The sequence below is a fragment of the Pollachius pollachius genome (genome assembly GCF_949987615.1).
Source record: "Pollachius pollachius genome assembly, chromosome: 18".
Taxonomy (NCBI): Eukaryota; Metazoa; Chordata; class Actinopteri; order Gadiformes; family Gadidae; genus Pollachius; species Pollachius pollachius.
This window is the reverse complement of record NC_136951.1, coordinates 14531122-14553347: the sequence shown is the minus strand read 5'-3', so window position 1 is coordinate 14553347 and position 22226 is coordinate 14531122. Positions and strand designations below refer to the sequence as shown.

The window sequence follows — 22226 nt, the reverse complement described above, 5'->3', positions numbered from 1 at the left end:
TCCCTGACGAGCGCGACACACAAACACAGAGTCAGCAGGTGCACGTGCACACGTGCCTACGTGTGCACGTGCATGTCTGTCTGTGTGTCTTTTCGTGTGTGTCTTTGAGACTGTGTGTGAAAACGTTGCTTTTTCAAATTTGAAAGATTTCAAGCTTGCCTTGAAAAATAATGCAGGAAAGATTTCGTTTTAGGAAGCGAGCTGTAGAGAAGACAAAACAAAAGTGCTAAAACAAGGTGACAAACACAACGTTGAAAGTTTCCACTTAATAAAGACACATGCTCTTTTCTTATGCAAAGACCGACTTGAATTAATCATCCTCACCGTATTAGTGTTTTTGATTTGATTACACAGAGTATTGTGTATATTGTGATACTAATCCAGGGAAACATGAGGTAGGAGATATTTCAACTCATTAGAGAGCTACTTAAGTAGAAGTACTCAATTAAGCATTTATTTTATAAAACGCTATAATTGTTCATGTTGCAATATCCAAGCTCTGCTCAATAACCCTTCAAAAGTTTTGTTTTGCCGTCTCATGTTGTGCTTTTGGGAGTTTCGGGGAGTCGGCCGACTATGGCCCGATTGGTTAAACCCAGTCATGTGACCTGACTGTGGTCCAAATACACCAATAGGAGAGGGGGCTGAACGATGAGGAGAGGCAGAAGAAGAGTAACGGCCACACCCCCCCGCTCAGCGAGGGTCTGGCCAAGTTGGCAGCGTCTCTCAAGGTCCGCCGTCCGCTCTGCATCAGAGCAATTTACAGTGTTCCAGACGAACTCTCAGAACTTGCAAAACCACTTCGAAACATCCATTGTCATCGATTTGTTCTCGTTATAGATGCATTACTAATTGTTATTGATGGCGCCCTGAACGTGATAAATTCGGAATAAAACGATGATGTTTTAGTGTGCTCGATTCATCTTGAAGAAATGGAATAGTATGCAGATGACGCTTGACGCGCACCACAATAAAAGTGCCACACATTATGCATTATATATGCACACACATACAGACACAGATTACCTTATTGATCCCGGGGGAAATTATTTGTTCCGTTTTCTCAGCTCAAGCCAGACACATCAAAGTGAACACAAAGTGGAATCAACACAAATAGAATTATAAACACAAAACTCACCATGCACATAACTATTCTAATTATGGATCAAATATCCATCTAACAAAACAGCAGGATCAAATAAGCATGTGTATAATATCAAAGTATGTAACTGAATCCTCCTACAGCAAAGTGTGTCATGTGTATTGCACAGGTCATCTGGATATGATGACTAGTCAAACGAGTTCAAAGGGACAGCTCTGAGCCACTGACTTACGGCAGTGAGGAGATGTCTCTAGACTTACGGCGGTAAGTGAGTGGTTAGGAGTCGAGAGTAGGTAAGTGGTGAGGAGTTTGATGGCCTGTAAGACTCCCCACAGCGGGGGGGGGCGGTCACCGGACCTTAGCATCCTGGGGCTAATGCGGTCAGAGGCCGCAGCCTGGGATGGATGGAGTCCAGTCAGCCTCCTCAGGACTTGATCAGCCGAGAGGGCGAAGGGGGAGAGGGGAGGGGGCTGGGGGAGAGAAGTAGGAGGGAGCTGTAAGCCTCCTTAACGTTGGCATACTGCAGCTCCACAGTCAACCCTCTCTGGGGAAGCCACAGACTGGGAGAAAGGGGGAGGATTGCTGTGCATGTAGGCATGGTTGAAGTACCGGAAATGTGCAAATAAAAAAATTGAGAGCTAACTAGCTTTTTTTTGTACAAGTGGTTGAAACTTAAACCTGAAAACAAGGAGAAAGGAGAATCTAGCTGAGGGTCAAGTTGTCCCTGCGTAAGACCCCTTAACTTAACTGCTCTCTCTGCTGGTGTCAACGTTGCATGGTGTGTGAATGAATGGGTGAATGCTAGGCGATATTTTAAAGCGCTTTGAGTGGCCACTGGTTAGAAAAGCGCTTTATAAATGCAGTCCATTGAGTGCATAAAAACTTAACATGTAAGCAATGGAGACGTCTCTGGATAGAGGATTTCCTGACAGCCAGAATTTCAAAAGGCTTAACTAAACATTTATCAAACGCGAATGCGCATGTAAGAGAAGAAAAAACTAAGCAAAAGCAGAGAAATGTTTTGAGGCAGTTTGGAGACGACAGAAGTGCTGGGTTGAGGTTCTACAGAAGAGAGGAATGGCTTGTCGGCTTGTTTTGGCGTCACAACGTGTCGAGCAAACCTCTTGTCACGTATCACATCACACATCACAACCCGTCTTGGCAGGAGGATGAATCAACAGTCTTTGAGTCGACGCAGCCCGTCTGGTGGACTTTAGGACCTGGAAACCTCCCCAGTTTTAGGGGGAGCCTCCATCCTCCCCTGCGTTCCTATTGGCCCGGCTGACCTTGGGGTTTACCGAGTATTTATTTGTATTTTTTTCACGTCCTGCCAACATGAGCGGACTCACTGAGCTGCAGCCCACAGAACAGTTATGTCCGTTTTATAATCATCAGCTTTTATCTTTATGGAGATTTGAATGGTTCTCATGCTTAAATTGTGTACTTTCGTTATTGTTTTGAGCAGAGGCACACACACACACACACACACACACACACACACACAGTAGGGCATAGCGTAGAATGGGGCAGCTGTTGTGTGTAGTTCAGTGCTGTGAGGGACCCAACAGGCTGTGACCGTACCGTAATTATGAGCAGTTTTCTAATTATTAAGCACTTTGTAGCACTAAACCAATACACCACTAACCACTAGCCAACAATACCGCTAACGGCTAGCCAACAATACCGCTAACTGCTAGCCAACAACACCGCAAACGGCTAGCCAACCGTACCGCTAACGGCTAGAAAAACGTACCGCTAACGGCTAGCCAACCATACCGCTAACTGTTAGCCAACCGTACCACTAACAGCTAGCCAACAATACCGCTAACCACTAGCCAACCATACCGCTAACGGCTAGCCAACCATACCGCTAACGGCTAGCCAACCATACCGCTAACGGCTAGCCAACAATACTGCTAACCATCAATACCGCTATCCACTAGCCTCAGACAGACAAAAACACATGGCCGCATTGTAGCATATGAACGAGAGACACACACACACAGAAACCCACACAGAGAGAGACATTCAGAGAGACTCAGTCAGAGAGACAAGTCAGACGCTGAGAGACAGAGAGAAGTCAGCATGAAGGCCTAAAGTGTCGCAGAAAGACAGCGGGAGAACGTCATGACGACAGAGGAGAGAAGAAACTGAGAGAAAGATGGAGAGGGAGAGGACAAAGGGGTTAAAGAGAGACAAGAAGGAGAGACAAACCATACGGGGAGAGACGGACGTAAAGGAGAGACAAACCAAACAGACAGACAGAGAGAGCTCCGGTCCCTGGCCTCTGTGGCGGCGGCGGCGGGATGAAGACGGATGCTAGGCTGCAGGTGAGTCAGCCGCCACTCCCTACATCAGCACCACCACCACTCCCTACATCAGCACCACCACCACTCCCTACATCAGCACCACCACCACTCCCTACATCAGCACCACCACCACTCCCTACATCAGCACCACCACCACTCCCTACATCAGCACCACCACCACTCCCTACATCAGCACCACCACCACTCCCTACATCAGCACCACCACCACTCCCTACATCAGCACCACCACCACTCCCTACATCAGCACCACCACCACTCCCTACATCAGCACCACCACCACTCCCTACATCAGCACCACCACCACTCCCTACATCAGCACCACCACCACTCCCTACATCAGCACCACCACCACTCCCTACATCAGCACCACCACCACTCCCTACATCAGCACCACCACCACTCCCTACATCAGCACCACCACCACTCCCTACATCAGCACCACCACCACTCCCTACATCAGCACCACCACCACTCCCTACATCAGCACCACCACCACTCCCTACATCAGCACCACCACCACTCCCTACATCAGCACCACCACCACTCCCTACATCAGCACCACCACCACTCCCTACATCAGCACCACCACCACTCCCTACATCAGCACCACCACCACTCCCTACATCAGCACCACCACCACTCCCTACATCAGCACCACCACCACTCCCTACATCAGCACCACCACCACTCCCTACATCAGCACCACCACCACTCCCTACATCAGCACCACCACCACTCCCTACATCAGCACCACCACCACTCCCTACATCAGCACCACCACCACTCCCTACATCAGCACCACCACCACTCCCTACATCAGCACCACCACCACTCCCTACATCAGCACCACCACCACTCCCTACATCAGCACCACCACCACTCCCTACATCAGCACCACCACCACTCCCTACATCAGCACCACCACCACTCCCTACATCAGCACCACCACCACTCCCTACATCAGCACCACCACCACCCCCACATCAGCACCACCACCACTCCCTACACCACCACCACATCAGCACCACCACCACCACCACATCAGCACCACCACAACCACCACCAGCTCTGGAGCTCTCTGATGGAGAGGGGTCGCTCTACTGAGCAGCACCCCCCTACATGACCCTGAGACGGGTGGGGGCCCCCTCTCATGAGCCCCCTCTCTGGGTGGGGGTCCAGGGGGGAGGAGAGGGGAGGGCCAGGGTGATTTATGTAGTGGCGGGGGGGTCAGGTGAGAGAAGATGGATCCCAGGAGCGAGTGGAGGAGACAATCTGATTACAGTGTCTCTCTCTCTCTCTCTCTCTCTCTCTCTCTCTCTCTCTCTCTCTCTCTCTCTCTCTCTCTCTCTCTCTCTCTCTCTCTCTCTCTCTCTCTCTCTCTCTCTCTCTCTCTCTCTCTCTCTCTCTCTCTCAGAAGCAGCCTTGCGACTTAGCTATACACCATGAGCCTGGTCCATAGAGACAGACAGCTCTAGAGACAGACAGTCAGATAAAGAGATAGATATAGAGACAGACAGGCAGATAAAGACAAAGACAGCTCTAGAGACAGACAGGCAGATAGATGGAGTCAGATAGACACAGAGAGTTGATGACATAACTTGTGGTTCATCCAGAAGAAGATCTGGAATCTCTCCATGGAACACATTTAGTAATGAAAGGTATTAGGCTAGAAACTAGAAATCAATTTCACGACGATTAATTGATTGATTTGATTAATGATTAAACAGAACCACAAGTTTTTCATTCAGTATTTTTTGTCAACCACCTGAATAGTCAATGTGCAATTTATAAATTGAATCTCAAAAGCACTTACTTAGTCAACACTCGATAATCAATACTTAGAAATTTACTTGATTAATTACTGAAACGATTATCAAAATGATAGTCAATTAGCACACACACACACACACACACGCACACACACACGCACACACATGATCCCACACTGCCATCTAGTGGCAAATTACAGCACTGAAAAATGACTTCTCAAAAAGTTTGAGCGATGATTGGCTGATTACATAAGCAGACTGTAATTACCAGATGATTAAAGCCGCTGGATGTAAACACGCCTAATGGCTACTCATATTCATAAGGCTCTCATCAGAGAATTACACGGTAATGGCTTTAAACCCAAATTCAAATAGGGAAGCTTTCTCCAGGATTCTGTGACTTAAATTAAATGAGAAGAATTGAGCGATGTGGAAATGAGAAGCGTGGAGCTGAATAACGGACAACAGGCCTGATAGACGAATACAAGAGGAAGAGACAAAAAATATTATTTAACCGCAGGCTGAGATTTGTTTTTTTTAGATTTATTACCCACGATGCATTACACACCTGTATGAGGAATCTCAGCACACTTCACATACAGCATTAACAATACAACTTTAACTCTTTTAGATGAGACAAAAGGTAGAGAGAGATGGTTAGAGAGAGACCCAGAAAGAGAGGGATACTGAAATGAGATGGACCAGAAATTAACTGGTGTATCAGACTCACAAACAGGCAGTACACTTAACCTTAAGGCACGGTGGATCCACACCCCCAATGTGTGGAAATGTGGAAGTGAGAAGCGTAGAGCTTGATCACGAATAACAGGCCTGATAAACGTACACAAGAGGAAAAGACAAAAACTATTGTTCAGCCGCAGGCTGAGATTTGTGTTCTTTTGTTGGTTACCCACGATACAATACACCTGTTTTACCCACAATGCTTCATACGGCGTCATACTGGTGAAATCCGCCGCGCCAAATTGGATCACCACGGCGATCACAGGGCAGAGAACGAGCGCAGAGAGAGAGAGAGAGCGAGAGAGAGACTCACGGTTGCGCTGGCGTCCCCGGTGGCGCCTGGCGACCCCGCTCAGCGTGTTATCACAGGAGGCAGGGGAGGTGGCGGCAACGGCGCTCTGCCTGAACGGGCCGCAGCGATTGGCTGTCCCCAGCGTCTCCCAACATCTGCCAATCAGTCAGTGTTCGCCCACGCTAAACCGAGCGACTGGCAAATAAACATCATTAAAACCCGCCGTCGCTGGCTCCGGCGCTGCGCGCTCCATGCGTGACGGGTAAACACCACTACAGCTCATTAGCATGGCTCTTCTGGTGTGTGTGTGTGTGTGTGTGTGTGTGTGTGTGTGTGTGTGTGTGTGTGTGTGTGTGTGTGTGTGTGTGTGTGTGTGTGTGTGTGTGTGTGTGTGTTCGTAAGATAGTTTGTGGAGGACGTCTATTTGGTTGAGTCTTCTTGGCCTACAACTCCACGAAACATTATCCAACAGTGAGTGTGTCGGATCAACATGCTGAGGTCATATAGGCTATAGGCCTACATAAATATAGGACCATTTGTTAGGCCTATTAAATGTAAATAGGAAATAACGGTATCCAACTCGGAAGCAAATGTCTCTAAAATCGATGCGTGCATGAGAAGAGAGGCCTATGGTTGTGTTTCTCATGAACGTCGGGGTTTCCCACAGCACTTTACAGCTTAGGCGGCCCTCTAAGCAACTGCCCAATTATTTTTAAAATCGAGAATCGAATGGTGAATATTATACTTAAGTATAAAATAATCGAAACTTCTTTCACTCTGTCTAAAGATCAGGCTGCAGGGCAGCAGTCTGACAGCTTGCATGAAAATAAGCATGATACATAGCATAATACCACCTGTATAAAAGGGTTGGGCTTTGTGGCTTCACTTTCTCACAGCTAAAAACAGTCCTTATCCTCAGATATCACAAATAAAACGACGTATTAAAAATCATCCACTCTGACTTTAAACCTGTGACAATGAGACAAATGTCTAAATCGGGGTTGCATATTATGGCAAACTATTTGTCCATGTCCAGCTAGTTTTCTTAACAGTAAATGATCACTGATAAAAGGGAGGTTTTTCACGTTTCGATACAAAACTATCGTCAATAGCGACACAGCGCGCGACCAGGACAGACAAGACAGAATATATTTGTTCTACAGCTAATATACAACGAAATCTTGCAGTACACTATTGTATCCATACGGTGGTGCTGTCGTCCAATGTGTGGCGGGAAGGTAAAAAGGAACAATATTTATTGCTCTTTCATGGATGAATTATTAGACTATAGCCGTGGGAAGTGTATGTGAGGGGAGGGGGGGTTGTGGGGATGACGCAAGATGTGTGAGGTACAAACATATTACATCATCCCCGGCAATATGAAAACGATACTCAAATGATGCTGGAAAAATGTACATTGGATGTGCATGTTTTCTTATGATTGTGGCCTTGAAAAAACAAGTTGCATGAACAACCCGAACTCGAGCAGTATCCACGTGTACAACACACACACAGTTATGAAAGTTATGAAAGCCAGATTTATCGACCACCGCCGAAGTTCGTATTCACAGGCAAAGCAAGGGCACCGGACCATCAAACCAACAGCTACTACGGTGGAAGATATTGGAGGCTTCTCAGCCAAACGGTTGGAATATTGGTAGAGAATATTGGAGAGAAAGGCATCAGCCGGGGGGGGGGGGGGCTCCGGGCCCTGTCCCTTATGTTATTCACTACAGCTAGAAGGTCCTGGGTGGACCGGCGGACACTCAGACAGACTGTGTAGCCCACTGTAGCCAATGACAGTCTATTTCTCAGCTCACTTAGATTATAGGTACAAGTAAGGTTAACTTTAAGTATAAAGCATACAAGATAAGTATTGCTCCAAAGGTTCCAAACACTATCGATATTACCGGGCTTTCCTCGGTCAACAAGGTCCTGCACTCTGAGGGACATTTTCATGTGTCCCTCATTCACGCGTTACAAATGATGAACCCCTAGCCGCCTCATTTAAGTAAATGTAATGTTCATTTATTTGTAAAGCGCATTTAAAAAACAAACAGATGACCAAAGTGCAATAAAAAACAGAAGATAAAACAAAATAAAAACAAGTAACATACATTTGAGACGATGATAATAGTAACAATAACCATGATATAGTAGGCTAGAAGTCGCAACATTGAGTGCAATGACCACTGTGCAATCAGGATCAAAGGTAAAAGATGAGATAAAGATAAGGTAAAAGAAAGATTATACTGAACTAGAAAATGCATTTGTGCTGTAGTACAAAGTGAGGTTGAAAATATTTGTTAATAAAGCAACAGATTAGGACATAAAGAAACGTTAAATTGGCTTAAATAAAGTGAAGGGATTTGAACAAAAGCTCGTAAGTCTAAATGCAGTAAACAGTGTAAACGTGCACACCATTTAAGAAAATGTTAATGGTTGGAAACAAATAAAGTGACAGCTGAATGAAAAGTTCAAAACATTGCTCAAAATTCAGAAATGTAAAATGAATCGAACTGTAGAATCTGAAATGTCAAATGTATGCCACAGACAAATAAAGTGGCATTGTTAATTACAAATGCATATTTTACTGTTTAAATTAATATTGCTTTCACAGGGCTCATCGCTTAAACACATGTGGTAAGCTATGGTGATTCAAGACCAGGTTAGTGAACAAGGCAATGCATGGATATTAATCAAAGACCTCACTTCATATACAGTGGGGCAAAAAAGTATTTAGTCAGCCACCAATTGTGCAAGTTCTCCCACTTAAAGACGAGAGAGGCCTGTAATTTTCATCATAGGTAAACCTCAGCTATAAAAATCCAGAAAATCACATTGTCTGATTTTTTAAGAATTTATTTGCAAATTATGGTGGAAAATAAGTATTTGGTCACCTATAAACCAGCAAGATTTCTGGCTGTCACAGACCTGTAACTTCTTCTTTAAGAGGCTCCTCTGTCCTCCACTCGTTACCCGTATTAATGGCACCTGTTTGAACTCCTTATCAGTATAAAAGACACCTGTCCACAACCTTAAACAGTCACACTCCAAACTCTTCTATGGCCAAGACCAAAGAGCTGTCAAAGGACACCAGAAACACAATTGTAGACCTGCACCAGGCTGGGAAGTCTGAATCTGCAATAGGTAAGAAGCTTGGTGTGAAGAAATAAACTGTGGGAGCAATTATTAGGAAATGGAATACATACAAGACCACTGATAATCTCCCTCGATCTGGGGCTCCACGCAAGATCTCAACCTGTGGGGTCAAAATGATCACAAGAACGGTGAACAAAAATCCCAGAACCACACGGGGGGACCTAGTGAATGACCTCCAGAGAGCTGGGACCAAAGTAACAAAGGCTACCATCACTAACACACTACGCCGCCAGGGACTCAAATCCTGCAGTGCCAGACGTGTCCCCCTGCTGTGTCCGGGCCCGTTTGAAGTTTGCTAGAGAGCATTTGGATGATCCAGAACAGGATTGGGAGAATGTCATATGGTCAGATGAAACCAAAATAGAACTTTTTGGTAAAAACTCAACTCGTCGTGTTTGGAGGAGAAAGAATGCTGAGTTGCATCCAAAGAACACCATACCTACAGTGAAGCATGGGGATGGAAACATCATGCTTTGGGGCTGTTTTTCTGCCAAGGGACCAGGACGTCTGATCCGTGTGACGGAAAGAATGAATGGGGCCATGTATCGTGAGATTTTGAGTGAAAACCTCCTTCCATCAGCAAGGGCACTGAAGATGAAACGTGGCTGGGTCTTTCAGCATGACAATGTCCCCAAACACACCGCCCGGGCAACGAAGGAGTGGCTTCGTAAGAAGCATTTCAAGGTCCTGGAGTGGCCTAGCCAGTCTCCAGATCTCAACCCCATAGAAAATCTTTGGAGGGAGTTGAAAGTCTGTTTCCCAGCGAAGGCCCAAAAACATCACTGCTCTAGAGGAGATCTGCATGGAGGAATGGGCCAAAATACCAGCAGCAGTGTGTGAAAACCTTGTAAAGACTTACAGAAAACGTTTGACCTCTGTCATTGCCAACAAAGGGCATGTAACAAAGTATTGAGATGACCTTTTGTTATTGACCAAATACTTATTTTCCACCATAATTTGCAAATAAATTCTTTAAAAAAAAAAAAATCAGACAGTGATTTTCTAGATTTTGTTTTCAATTTTGTCTCTCATAGCTGAGGTATACCTATGATGAAAATTACAGGCCTCTCATCTTTTTAAGTGGGAGAACTTGCACAATTGGTGGCTGACTAAATACTTTTTTGCCCCACTGTAAGTGTAATGCATAATATGTAACTATAACGTTTAATATGTAACTCTTTTGTACGTAGTGCTTGAATGAATGAGTATGTAATATGGGCATGGGGGCGGGAAAGATAAATGTTAATGGGGACCGGGGAGTCCCCTTAGATTTGATTTTAGAGCTCTGTAATTGGTCTAGGAAGTCACAGATTCTGGGGTCACCTCAGAGATCGCGGCCTGGTTGGGGCAGTTCTTTGCAAACAAACTCAGGTGAGGAGCTGAGTGATCTAGTCGGAGCACGATGAGGAAATGCTCCTGAGGAACCCATAACCTGAAACAGCCATTTGAGTTGTATCCTTACACTATACTTCCTCGTAGAAAATTGGTATCAAAACTAAGCTGTTGCGATACAACTGTACAAATTTACATTCCCAAAGGTGTCCCTCGCTCGATCCAAAGATGTATCATTCTGCTGTACGGGGGCAGCAAGATGGGAACAGGTCAAATAGGCACTGCTCTTCAGCTTTGATGAGTTTTGCCTCATGATCTACATTATGGTTTATCTTTTCGGTGTAACAATGGTAAATATAAACTCCAAATGATAACATAAAGAGGATGGATAAAATGACCCAAATGGCCTTCCATGTACCATTCCCGGGGACCTCTTCACGATCGACGGACAACCAATGGCCTGAAGCAGAGGAGAGAGGAGAGTGTTGTTCTCAGTACCATTACCACATTAACATGTTTCTGTGCTCAACCATCCCATCAAAACGGCTGACTGGAAACACTCACCAAACACTGTGATGGTGGCTCTGACCGCAGGGTGGACGCCTTGCTGCCGGGCCAGACAGGTGTAGTTGCCTGGCTCGGTCACCTTCACCGTCTGACTGATGGAGGAGCGGCCGTCGCTGTCTGAGGAGGCAGCCTGCGGTGCTTCTTCTGCAGGGATCACAGTTCCGTTGGGGGTCTGCCACTCCAGACCGCTGGGCTGGGGCTGGCCTCCTCTGGAGACGCAGGACAGCCGCACCCAGCCGGAGGACGGGGGAGCCTCTACGACCTCCGGCCTCAACCGAGGCTCCACCGCTGTGGGCAGGAGGGCGTTGAGTCGCTTACATTCAGGGCGTTTAGCAGACGCTTTTATCCAAAGCGAGAAAGATAAACGACATTATAACGCTGTCGGTCCAGTAACGATGTTCATAGAACCGAGCACTAACAATCGTTAGGTTAACCCTTTCCCCGTATACAACAAAGCTAACTAGGATAAGGTGCTGCACAATGCTAAGAACTGTTTTTAAGTGCAAGGACATACAACATACAATAAGTGCATACATTAAGTGCCAGGACCTACATGACATGCAACATACAATAAGTGCGCAAACACGTGTAACATACTGTACTAACCCAACTTAGAGTGGAACTAAACGTATTTAAGTGCTGCGATCTTATGGCTTCGGAAAATACGTTTTCTGAAGCCCAGCTTACTATTCGACCCACCTGGACCCTAACCCAACACCTACCCCTCTACCCAGGGCTCAACCCGACCCCTAGACCCCTACCCATCAGTCTAAGTCTACACCCTACCCCTAGACCCTTACCCCTCAGTCTAACCCTACGCCCTACCCCTAGACTCAGCCCTCGTCCTCGTGGTACACAGAGGGAGGGGTACGGTAATCAGCGGAAATCTAACTCACCCGCCTTCTTGATTTTTGGGGGAGTGTGATCGGGGATGCGCTCTAAAAAGATAAAAAGGTCAGTTTCCTTTTTATAATCTTTTTGACAAAGAACCCAGGGTCAAATTAAACTTAAGGTGCTGTAGGTGTGAGCTGAGAGCGAGAGACTTGAACGAACCGGAACCATTCACTCACCTACAATCAGCCGGATCCGTCTCGTCAGTCTCCAATCTGGGAAGATGCACTTATACACTCCGCCGTCGGCCTCGGCCACACTGGACAGGATCACAGAGGCGTTACCGGCCTGCAGCCCCCCTGGGAGAAGGCGCACCCTGCCCAGGAACTGGGGGTCTTGTCCCTTCCGGCCATTGTTGTAATGCTTGCCCTTCACATAGAAGAACACCTCCAGCTGCTCCTTCTTCCAGTCAAACACCTCATCTTTCAGGTTCACAGGGGAACCCAGACCACACGGTAGGACGGCATCTTCTCCTTCTCTGGTGGACACCTCAGGGATGCCAGCACCTGCTTGAAAACACAATTGACGCAACAAGTGTCTCAATACACCGCTGTATTTAGGCTCAAGGTTCGCGAGTGTCTCAATAACAAGGCTGTATTGAGGCTCAGGGAACGCCATCTGGGCACTGTTAGATTCAGCGGTCGTTTCTGAGGCCGGTGATAACATTAAGAACACAGTTAATCATCGTACCATTTTTGATCTGGTTACGATGCTACAAAAAGGACCAACAAGACCTTACAAGGGCAAACAAGCCGTATAGGTAAGCTTACTGGGTATAATACCCACTACAGATACACGTGTTTAGGTATGGAAGTATAAACACTGGACAGACACAGAGTAGATGGATAGACAGACAGAGTGCATATCCTGGGCAGGCAGGCAGGTGGGTAGGTACTGTGGCGACTGTGGGCGTGGACGCTGCTCTCGAGTACCACAAAGCACAACACACATGCGGTTAGCAGAGCAAACTAGATGTTAATTGATTAAAATGATACTCACAGGTAGGGGTGACCGGTATAAACGGTATAGACCGTACACCGGTGTGAATTTGCGCTACAGTATTGACGTTACCGTGAGACCGGTGTGACCGGTAGACAGTGTTGTGTGTAACGCGTTATAAAGTAAGTAACGCGTTAATACAGTAACATGACTAAACACTAATAGTTATGTTATAATAAAAAAGCACATTACATTTTAGTCCATACCGTACAGCCCTACTCACAGGTCAACACAAGCCAGGTAAACAGCACACAGGCCGAGTGGGAAACACGGGGAACTGTAAGTGTATGTGGGCGTGGCTACACACAGGTCTGTGATCAGCCGGTAGAAAAAGTGCACACGCTCTGTGTGGGGGACCAAGTTGCTTACAACATATCTTTATCAACCAACTCAGGTTTGGCTATTACTTCCGTGCAAGTGACAATAAAGTATTTATCCTTCAAACCTTCTCGACCTCTCGTGTTTTGTTAAGGTCTAGAGTTTGGGGTTTAATCCACAACACTAACTAGATGTTAACTTAATTAACATGATACTCACAGGTCAACACAACGCAGGTCCAAATTGCACACAGACCGAGGGACAGATACGCAACAGACATCTTCAGCTACACAATGCCAAGAACACACGCGACAACGCTCCGGCTTGGAAGTGCCTGTGCCTGTGCCTCTGTCTCTCTGCCTTCCTTTCTCGCCAACTCTCTTCCCGGTGCTCGCTCCTCTCTGTGCGCGCTCGTGATCTGCACTTTTTGTAGCCCTCTCCCTCTCTCTATGTGCGCTGTGCTCTCTCTCTGGCTTTCTCTCACACGCGCCAAAGTGTGTAGCGTTGAAACGAGCTGTGCTGTTACAAGTATCGAAAACAAAAACAATGGATTTGTAATCTATTCGGTGTCATGCCAGTATAGGATTTACGGGACAAAGCGACAATGAACCCAAATGAAAACCTGGAGGTTTGTCTCTTACTTCCCGGACTCTTACCGGTACTGTACTGGTCGGCTCCCAACAGTACAGTACTGGTCCGGTTTTAAAAGCACACGTGCATTTAAAAGGTTTTTTTGCAGCCTTTCAGCAGAGTATCTGTCCGATTTTCATTCAGAATATTTCCACTAATCCAGACCCGACACTGGAAAGGGTTTAAAAAGCAGTGACGTGCAGTCAGGGGAGGCATCATGAAAAGAAAAAACGAATTATGATAAAATTTAAAAAAAATAAAAATATTATATATTGGTATTTGTCTACTGATCAGTGGTGTAAATATAATTAATGTACGATTCAAATAATTTAAATCATTTTTATTATCAAAATCGCTGAATTTGCCTTTTTCCTGAGGGGAAATACGCGAGCTGAGGCCGGCTGAGGCAGCGAGCAGTGCTGCCTCACCGAGAATTGCGCAATCCCTCACAACTGGGTAGAGCGCATGCGCTCAACCCAGTTTGCTTTTTAACCGGTCAACAATGTAAGGTTTGTATACACTTTTATTGTATGACCGCACTTTACTTAAACTAGTTAATGTATTTGATGTATGTGTATAACATATTTAGTCTTGCAGCAAGACTACATATGCTGATCTGACATAAAACCGCGCTGAAAAAGCATGAAATGAGGCAGCCAGTACCTCTGCCTCACTGAAGGGAGCTTATGCGTGAGCCCACAGTGTTTACAGGATGCTTCCGTCAACTTCTTTTAAACAGTCAAGTGCACTACATCAGTTTGTTTATTTTTTTAAAAAAAACATTTCTGACTGCAAACATGGAAGATAATGATTCAACAAAAATTGGGTTCATATATTTGTAATTCTGACTCTGAAAAAGCCAGTGCCTCACCAGCCACGGACCTCACCGCACGTCTCTGTTTAAAATACTTATAAAGAGAGACAGTTCGGATCCGTCCAAGCGGTGGACGGAGCGGAGGAGACGCAACACTAGATGTTAACTTAGCTAAAATGATACTCACAGCAGGTCAACACAACGCAGGTCCAAAGAGCAAACAGACCGAGGGGCAGTTACGCAAACTGGGAAGTGCCTGTGCCTCATGTTGACTGGCTCGCTCGCTCCCGGTGCTTGCTCGCTCGCTCCCGGTGCTCGCCGAGGAAAGGCTCGCTGACTGGCTCGCCGAGGAAAGGCTCGCTGACGACAGGATCGCCGAGGAAAGGCTCGCTGACTGGCTCGCTGACGACTGGCTCGCTGACTGGCTCGCTCTGCTAACCTGCCCGATGCCCCAGGGAACTCAGGCGACTACGCATAGGACGAGGCGAGCATCGGGCACAGTAGACAGTGGACTAACAGAACGAAGGGGCGGCTTGCAACCTGACGACAAGTTGCACATAGCCTACACACCATAACGCTCTGTGGGAGGCCAGGTTGCTGATTAAATGTCTTTGTCAAACCAAACTCAGGTTTGGTTAGGTTCTAACCACAGTGCTTCACGAGTCCCAATGAGGATCTGTCCGTTTTTCATTCAGACTTCTCGGCTCTCACCAGTACAGTAGGTCGTCCTCACCTGTACTGTACTGGTCGGCTCTCACCTGTACTGTACTGGTCGGCTCAAACCAGTACAATAGGTCGGCTCTCACCGGTACATCGTCGGTTGTTTTTCTCCCACTTGGAGGGCAGCACACGTGAATTTAAAAGTTTGTTCGGCAGCCTTTCAGCAGAGTATCTGTCCGTTTTTCATTCAGACTATTCCATAACAGATTCGACACTGGAAAGGGTTTGAAATACTTAAAAAGAGACAGTTCGGACCCGTCAGAGCGGCGGTCGAAGCGGAGGAGACGCAACACAAACTAGATGTTAACCTAATAAACATTATACTCACAGGTCAACACAACCCAGGTCCAAATAGCACACAGCAGTCCAAGGGGGAGACACGCACCAGACATCTTTAAGCGATAGAGCTCTAATGCACGCGGCGACTGTTTTCATTCGCCACTCTATGGGTCTTATATATAGCACTGTGGGCGTGGCCACAGTGGTGTCTTGCCGACACCCACAGTGGTGTCTTGCCGACACCCACAGTGGTGTCTTGCCGACACCCACAGACTGTGAGCGTCGGCCACAGTGGTGTCTTGCCGACCCCACAGTGATGTCTGGCCGACGCCCACAGTAGTGTCTTGCCGACACCCACAGCGGTGTCTTGCAGACACCCACAGTGGTGTCTTGCCGACGCCCACAGTGGTGTCTTGCCGACGCCCACAGTGGTGTATGGCCGACGCCCACATCCGGTGTCTTGCCGACGCCCACAGTGGTGTCTGGCCGACGCCCACATCCGGTGTCTTGCCGACGCCCACAGTGGTGTATGGCCACGCCCACAGTGGTGTATATAAGACCCATAGCATGGTTTAACAATAGTTGACTGCTGCATGCAGCGCTCAACTATTGTTCTTCATAAGTTTTATTCTTTCTTTCTTTCTTTATTATTCTCTACAAACTTTGGGACCTATCTCCTTCCTCAGTTTTTCACCTAGAGATTTAAAAATATTCAGAATAGCTTGGAATCGCGCGCTTCATTTCAGATTTTTTGACTATTACATACTTTTTAAGATATTCTACTTTAAGAATATTATCTTGTTTTTAACATGAGAGTCAATGGTACTTTTCACCTCTGGTACTTCAAACTGTTTAAGACGTAACTAAATCAATTTTCAAACGTTTATCTTCGTTCAAACCATTTAACAAATCTACACACTTGTATCTTCAATAATATCTAAACGGAATTTTGATATCATTTAAACTTTCTTCAAGATCACAGTTTTAGTCTCATACCGACTTCGTTTTCAGTTGGTCTCATTGATTTACGTTGACGCTGGAGCGTGAGGACGTTCAGCAGTGTTGCCAGATTGGGCGGCTTTTCCCTCCAGATTGGGCTACTTTTGGAGGACATTCAGGCAGTGTTGCCAGATTGGGTGGTTTTTCCCGCTCTATTTGGGCTATTTTTAATCACGCACCGGCTCGCTATTCTCTTAAAGACACACACACACACACACACACACACACACACACACACACACACACCAGCAGTGCGGGGCAATACATTTGACCTTTCAGATTCTTCAGTTCAATTAATTTTACATTTCTGCATTTTTAGCAATGCCTTGCGTTTTTCATTCAGCTGTCACTTCAGTTGTTTCCAATCATTTACATTTTATTGAATGGTGTGCACGTTTACATTACATTTACTCCATTTAGACTTTTGTTCAAATCCCTTCACTTGATTTAAGCCATTTAACGTTTCTTTATGTCTTAATCTATGTGGCTTTATTAAAGAATATTTTTAACCTCACTTTGCATGACAGCACTCACCGCATTTTCATGCAGGAAATGCATTTTCTAGTTAATTTTCTTCTCCTTGTCCTTGTCATCAGAGCACACCACAGGCCTCTGCTAATCCTATGAAGACAAGCACAGTGCACTGCAGGACATACTTCGGGAGACAAGCCTTAGATGTGAGTATTCGGGCCCTCTGGAGAAAAGGGACCATAACAAATAATGATTTTTCATCATTCTTTACGTGAAGAGGCCCAGTGGGTTTTTCACACTGCACCGTGTTTCAGTGAGTCGACTGAACTCTGTCCTGGCGGTTGCACTGCATAATCAGCTCCAGTGAGCTGAAGGAGGTCAACAAGCCAACAGTGCATCTTAAACATGAAAATAAGAATTGTTTTTGCTACCCTAGAATGAGCTTTTATATCTGCATATATAGGGAGCGAGCCTCTCCCATGGGGGCTGCCATGTTTCTACTGAATCCCAGAACGGACAAACAGTTCTAGAAACAAGGGGTGGTGTTTCTACGAATGGTTATGACCCAACACTGAGGCTTCATCATATAATAGTCTGAAAAGGTGAACCCTCTCTGTTGACGGATGGAGCCAACGGAACAGACGGACAGACCCACAATGCCTTTCGAGAGCGTCCCATGCAAAGTCAATGAGATCCGTCGACGGACGGAGGTAGTGTGAATGCGCCCTTACTTAAAACGATACTCACTGGTCACAGCAGGTCAACACAACGCAGGTTCAAAGAGCCCACAGACCGAGGGCCAGATACGCAACAGGCATCTTCAGTGACAACGCTCGGGCTGGGATAATGTTGACCCCCCACTGTTATAAAACCCTCGTGTGCGAGGGACACAATCAACATAGTAGTTATTTATGTAGTTAATTTATCTATTTAAAGGCCGATGGAATAAAGAACGCTTGCAGCACTTATCAAAGAGGCTTTTATTGCCGGCACATTAAGTAAAAATGTTGAAAATGCAAACTTTGAACCATCATAGCTCTGACCCCTTTTCGAAAAAAAAAAGTAATTTATTAAAACCAAATCTCAATAACATGGAAACAAAATGAGAACGATTTGGCAGACAAAAGAGTTGACAATTAAGTTAACTTTGAAAAACACAACTCTATAAACATGATAAAACATCATTGTACGCACACACACACACACACACACACACACACACACACACACACACACACACACACACACACACACACACACACACACAAACACACACACGCACACACACACACAGTCACTCAGTCAGCCACACACGCATCAAACGACTCCTCCCAGCCCACCCCTCCCTTACGGAGCTTGTCTAGTTTAACCAGTGTACGTTCACCGGCAGCTCCTGGAGGTAGTTTTATGAGAGGTAACGCATCAGGACAGACATGGTCGACGTCACACTGCTGTCCTGTCGCCTACAGCTATATACAAAGATGGCCCCATATTGCTGCAGGGCTGCAGCCCCACAACCCTTGCGGTGGAATTTTGCACCACGCAAATAGTTTGTATAAACTGTGTAAGAATAAAGAGTCATCCGAACTTATAATAATTAGGCAAATTTATTCAAGTACGGCAGAGATGAAAATTAACTTTTTTGCCCACCAGCCACTGTGGCAGATAGATTTAAAAATCTACCAGCCTACCATCTACCATTTTTTAAATATATGCTGACATTTTAAACAATATAATGGTAACAATAGATAAGAAAAGTGTTTTTCATACACATCATTTTTTCCATCAGAAGTGATTTTTACTGTAAGTAGGTGCTACCAAGGAAATGAGTTGAAAATGTTACACTCTTACCGCATATGATAAACAATACACAAGTATATGCCATGTTAAGTCAAGTTTATTTCAAAGGTGTTACGATGACAAGTTTGGGGATGGTTTATCTATACAAAATATTTTCAATAAAAAAGAATAAAACAACATGCATGGCTACATCATCATAATTCAATAGGAACATTTGTTTTTTCAGTGCACTGGCCTTTTAATTTCTTCAATTCAACCAGATGTATAATGAAATCTACCCCTATAATGCAACAGATGTATCCTCTCGGTATAGGAAGACTCATACTCTGCCTATGCATTCAAAATTAAACATTTGAAAACAGGCCATGAAGAAACAAGAACAAGAAACAATGACTTAATAAGTGCAAGACACATTGAAAAACGTCATAATACATTAAATTATATATACATATATATATGAACTCGTTAGCGTATCTGTTTGTGTACGTTCGCTATGCAGCCCTGCTATTGCGCATTCACAGACTGGCTTTTGTCAAAGGAATACCCGGTCAATGATGGATTTAATATCGACACAAACGACTAGAAATTGGATCTTTGTATGGATTTATATGCACGTTACGGGATGAATTGATAAGCTCCTGTAAGGGCTACGATGGCACAGATGACAGCTGATTTGGAACGGAACAGCAAAGTTAGCAGAGCTCTAAGGTTACCCAACATGCTACTTTTTCGACAGCAACAAACTATTGCATTAGGCCTAATAGAAAATAAATAATTAACTTACGTGCAGTGCCATTCGAAGTCTTGAAATGGCCTTCACTTTTTTGAAATTGCGTGTGCATTTCGAAATAGTAGAGCCAAATTCTATCAAGATGGGCTGTTTTAGGGCTATCGAGCGTCCTCATCGCTGTCGTGGTTTCGGGCGCTGATTTTCCCTTGGCAATTTTCAAAACGTGAAGGTAACTTTTTGAGGACTCGTGGTCCTTCACGGCTTCGAATTTTAGGTTTTGTGTCCCACTCACAAAACTATTGGACCTGTGGCCATCCGAAGCCTGTTTACGCACAGAACATTGTCTGGCTCGTACCGTCAAACACCAGCCGGTCACGGTGTTGCCCACTGTCCGATGTTCGCCATCTCTTATTAAAACAACGCTTATTTTTGGGGATGACAGCCGTACTATCATCCGCCACCTGTACCTGGCCTACACTCTCCTCAGCTGTTCTCTTTCCTCCGGTGAGGAAACGCAACATTGCTTTCTCTAGTAGTTCTTTCTTTATATGTCAATAATTAGCCTAGCATACTATACCGAATGTTAATACCGGCATATTATCTCTATGGTTACCGGTATATTATCCCGGATGTTGACAATCGCAGTTCAGCAGAAGAGGCGTAGAAGAAGAAAGGGGCCGGATGTTGACAGTAATGGTTGTGGAACTGTGCAGCGCCGTATGACGAATGTATTAAATATGCAAATTTGAAGGGACCTGACTGGAAAGTATTACCCGACACAGTGGCGGGTGAAGTGACACAATTCACCCGCCACCATACAAATCCACCCGTAAATGGCGTGTGGCGGGTGTCAATTTCCATCCCTGAAGTACGGTAATAAACTGCTGAACCTGGGCTCCCGTCTCGTCCTTCCCGTGCTGCTTGCCACAATACTCATATGAAAATAACCGACAACAATTGAATACAACTTTTTTATTAATTGAATTGGCCAAATCTCAATAACATGGAAACAAAACGAGAAAGATATGGCAAACAAACGACTTGTCAATTAAATTAATGAATCGAAAAACACAACTCTATGAACATAATAAACTTCTTTGCACACACAGTCTCTCCCTCAGTCAGCCACACACCCCCGTCTAAGGGGGTGGTCCTCCGCCGCCTCTATGGTCTCCAGCAGCTCCTGGAGATTGTGTGGTGCTTAACAATACAATGAAAATAAACTAAACTAATTAAATGAAATAGAATAAGAGAATGCCAAACTTGTTATGTTTTAAGGTTTCTTTTAAAGATCCTATGGCATGCTACTGTATTAATTCTTTTATATAGCCGTTAGTGGGCCCCTAATACAGAACTGGAAGACGTTCAAGAAATTCAGCCTTGGTGTGAACTACAGCCACTGCGAGCCAGTCCCACAATGAGCTTTCCACAAACGTGCCGTTTCTTAGAGGCGGTGGAGGGTGGGGTTCAAGGTGGAGGGTGGGGGTGTGGCTCCCGCCGGAGCACCTCTGCCCGCTGCTGAGGCACCACCGCCTTGGCAGCGGGCAGCGCAGGGGCACCCCCGCCCCGTGGCGGGGGTGCCTCGCGGCGGGGGGGCGAGGCAGCTGGCAGCTGGCAGCGGGGCCCCGGCGGGAGACAATCGCGGTCAACAATCCCTTTCTCCTCCATGTCGTGGTTCATGTAGGCTACTTCAGGGAGTCAAAGCCAAAGTTCCTCTCCCCCAATTCTTTCTCAACCATGGCTGAGATAACCCCCACTACGATTGTTTTTGTGGAAATACCAGAGACAGAGAACCAGACGGGTTACGTACCATAACACCAACAGCAGAACGGCTATCCAAATAACAAAGAAGTGTACAACACTTGCGTTACAGTGTGTGTAATCACACACACACACACACACACACAGAGCTTTATTCCAATTTGATTTTTTCACAGAGTGTGATGTCCTCAGCTCCTCTGGCAGGCTGTTCAGAGGCGAGGGCCATAGTTAACTAAGAGGCCAGTGCCAGTGGACCTGAGTGATCTAGGAGGATCACGATGAAAAGATGCTCCTGAGGAACCCATAACCTGAAACAGCCATTTGAGGTTGTTTCCTTGTTCCATAACTAAAATGCTCCATCGTAGAAAATTGGTATCAAAAGTTAACTGTTGCGATACAACTGCACACCTTCAGATTACCAAAAGTGTCCCTCGCTCAACTGAAAGATGGTACGTTCAGCTGTACAGCGGCATCACGATGGGGACAGGACCAATAGGCACCGCATCAATCCTATATCTC

The 22226-nt window shown here is 45.7% G+C and overlaps 1 protein-coding gene across 1 annotated transcript; it reads right to left on the bottom strand.

The window, feature by feature from the left end:
- Positions 1 to 10692: 10692 nt before the first annotated feature.
- Positions 10693 to 16076, bottom strand: LOC307089585 (butyrophilin subfamily 2 member A1-like; the record flags this gene model as incomplete). The annotated part of the gene is made up of 4 exons (XM_079755934.1): positions 15996 to 16076; positions 12366 to 12695; positions 11293 to 11583; positions 10693 to 10784 (listed from the first exon to the last, which is right to left on the bottom strand). Exons 1-4 carry the CDS (start codon positions 16057 to 16059, stop codon positions 10693 to 10695), a joined length of 777 nt encoding a protein of 258 aa, XP_079612060.1. The 5' UTR covers positions 16060 to 16076.
- Positions 16077 to 22226: the final 6150 nt, after the last annotated feature.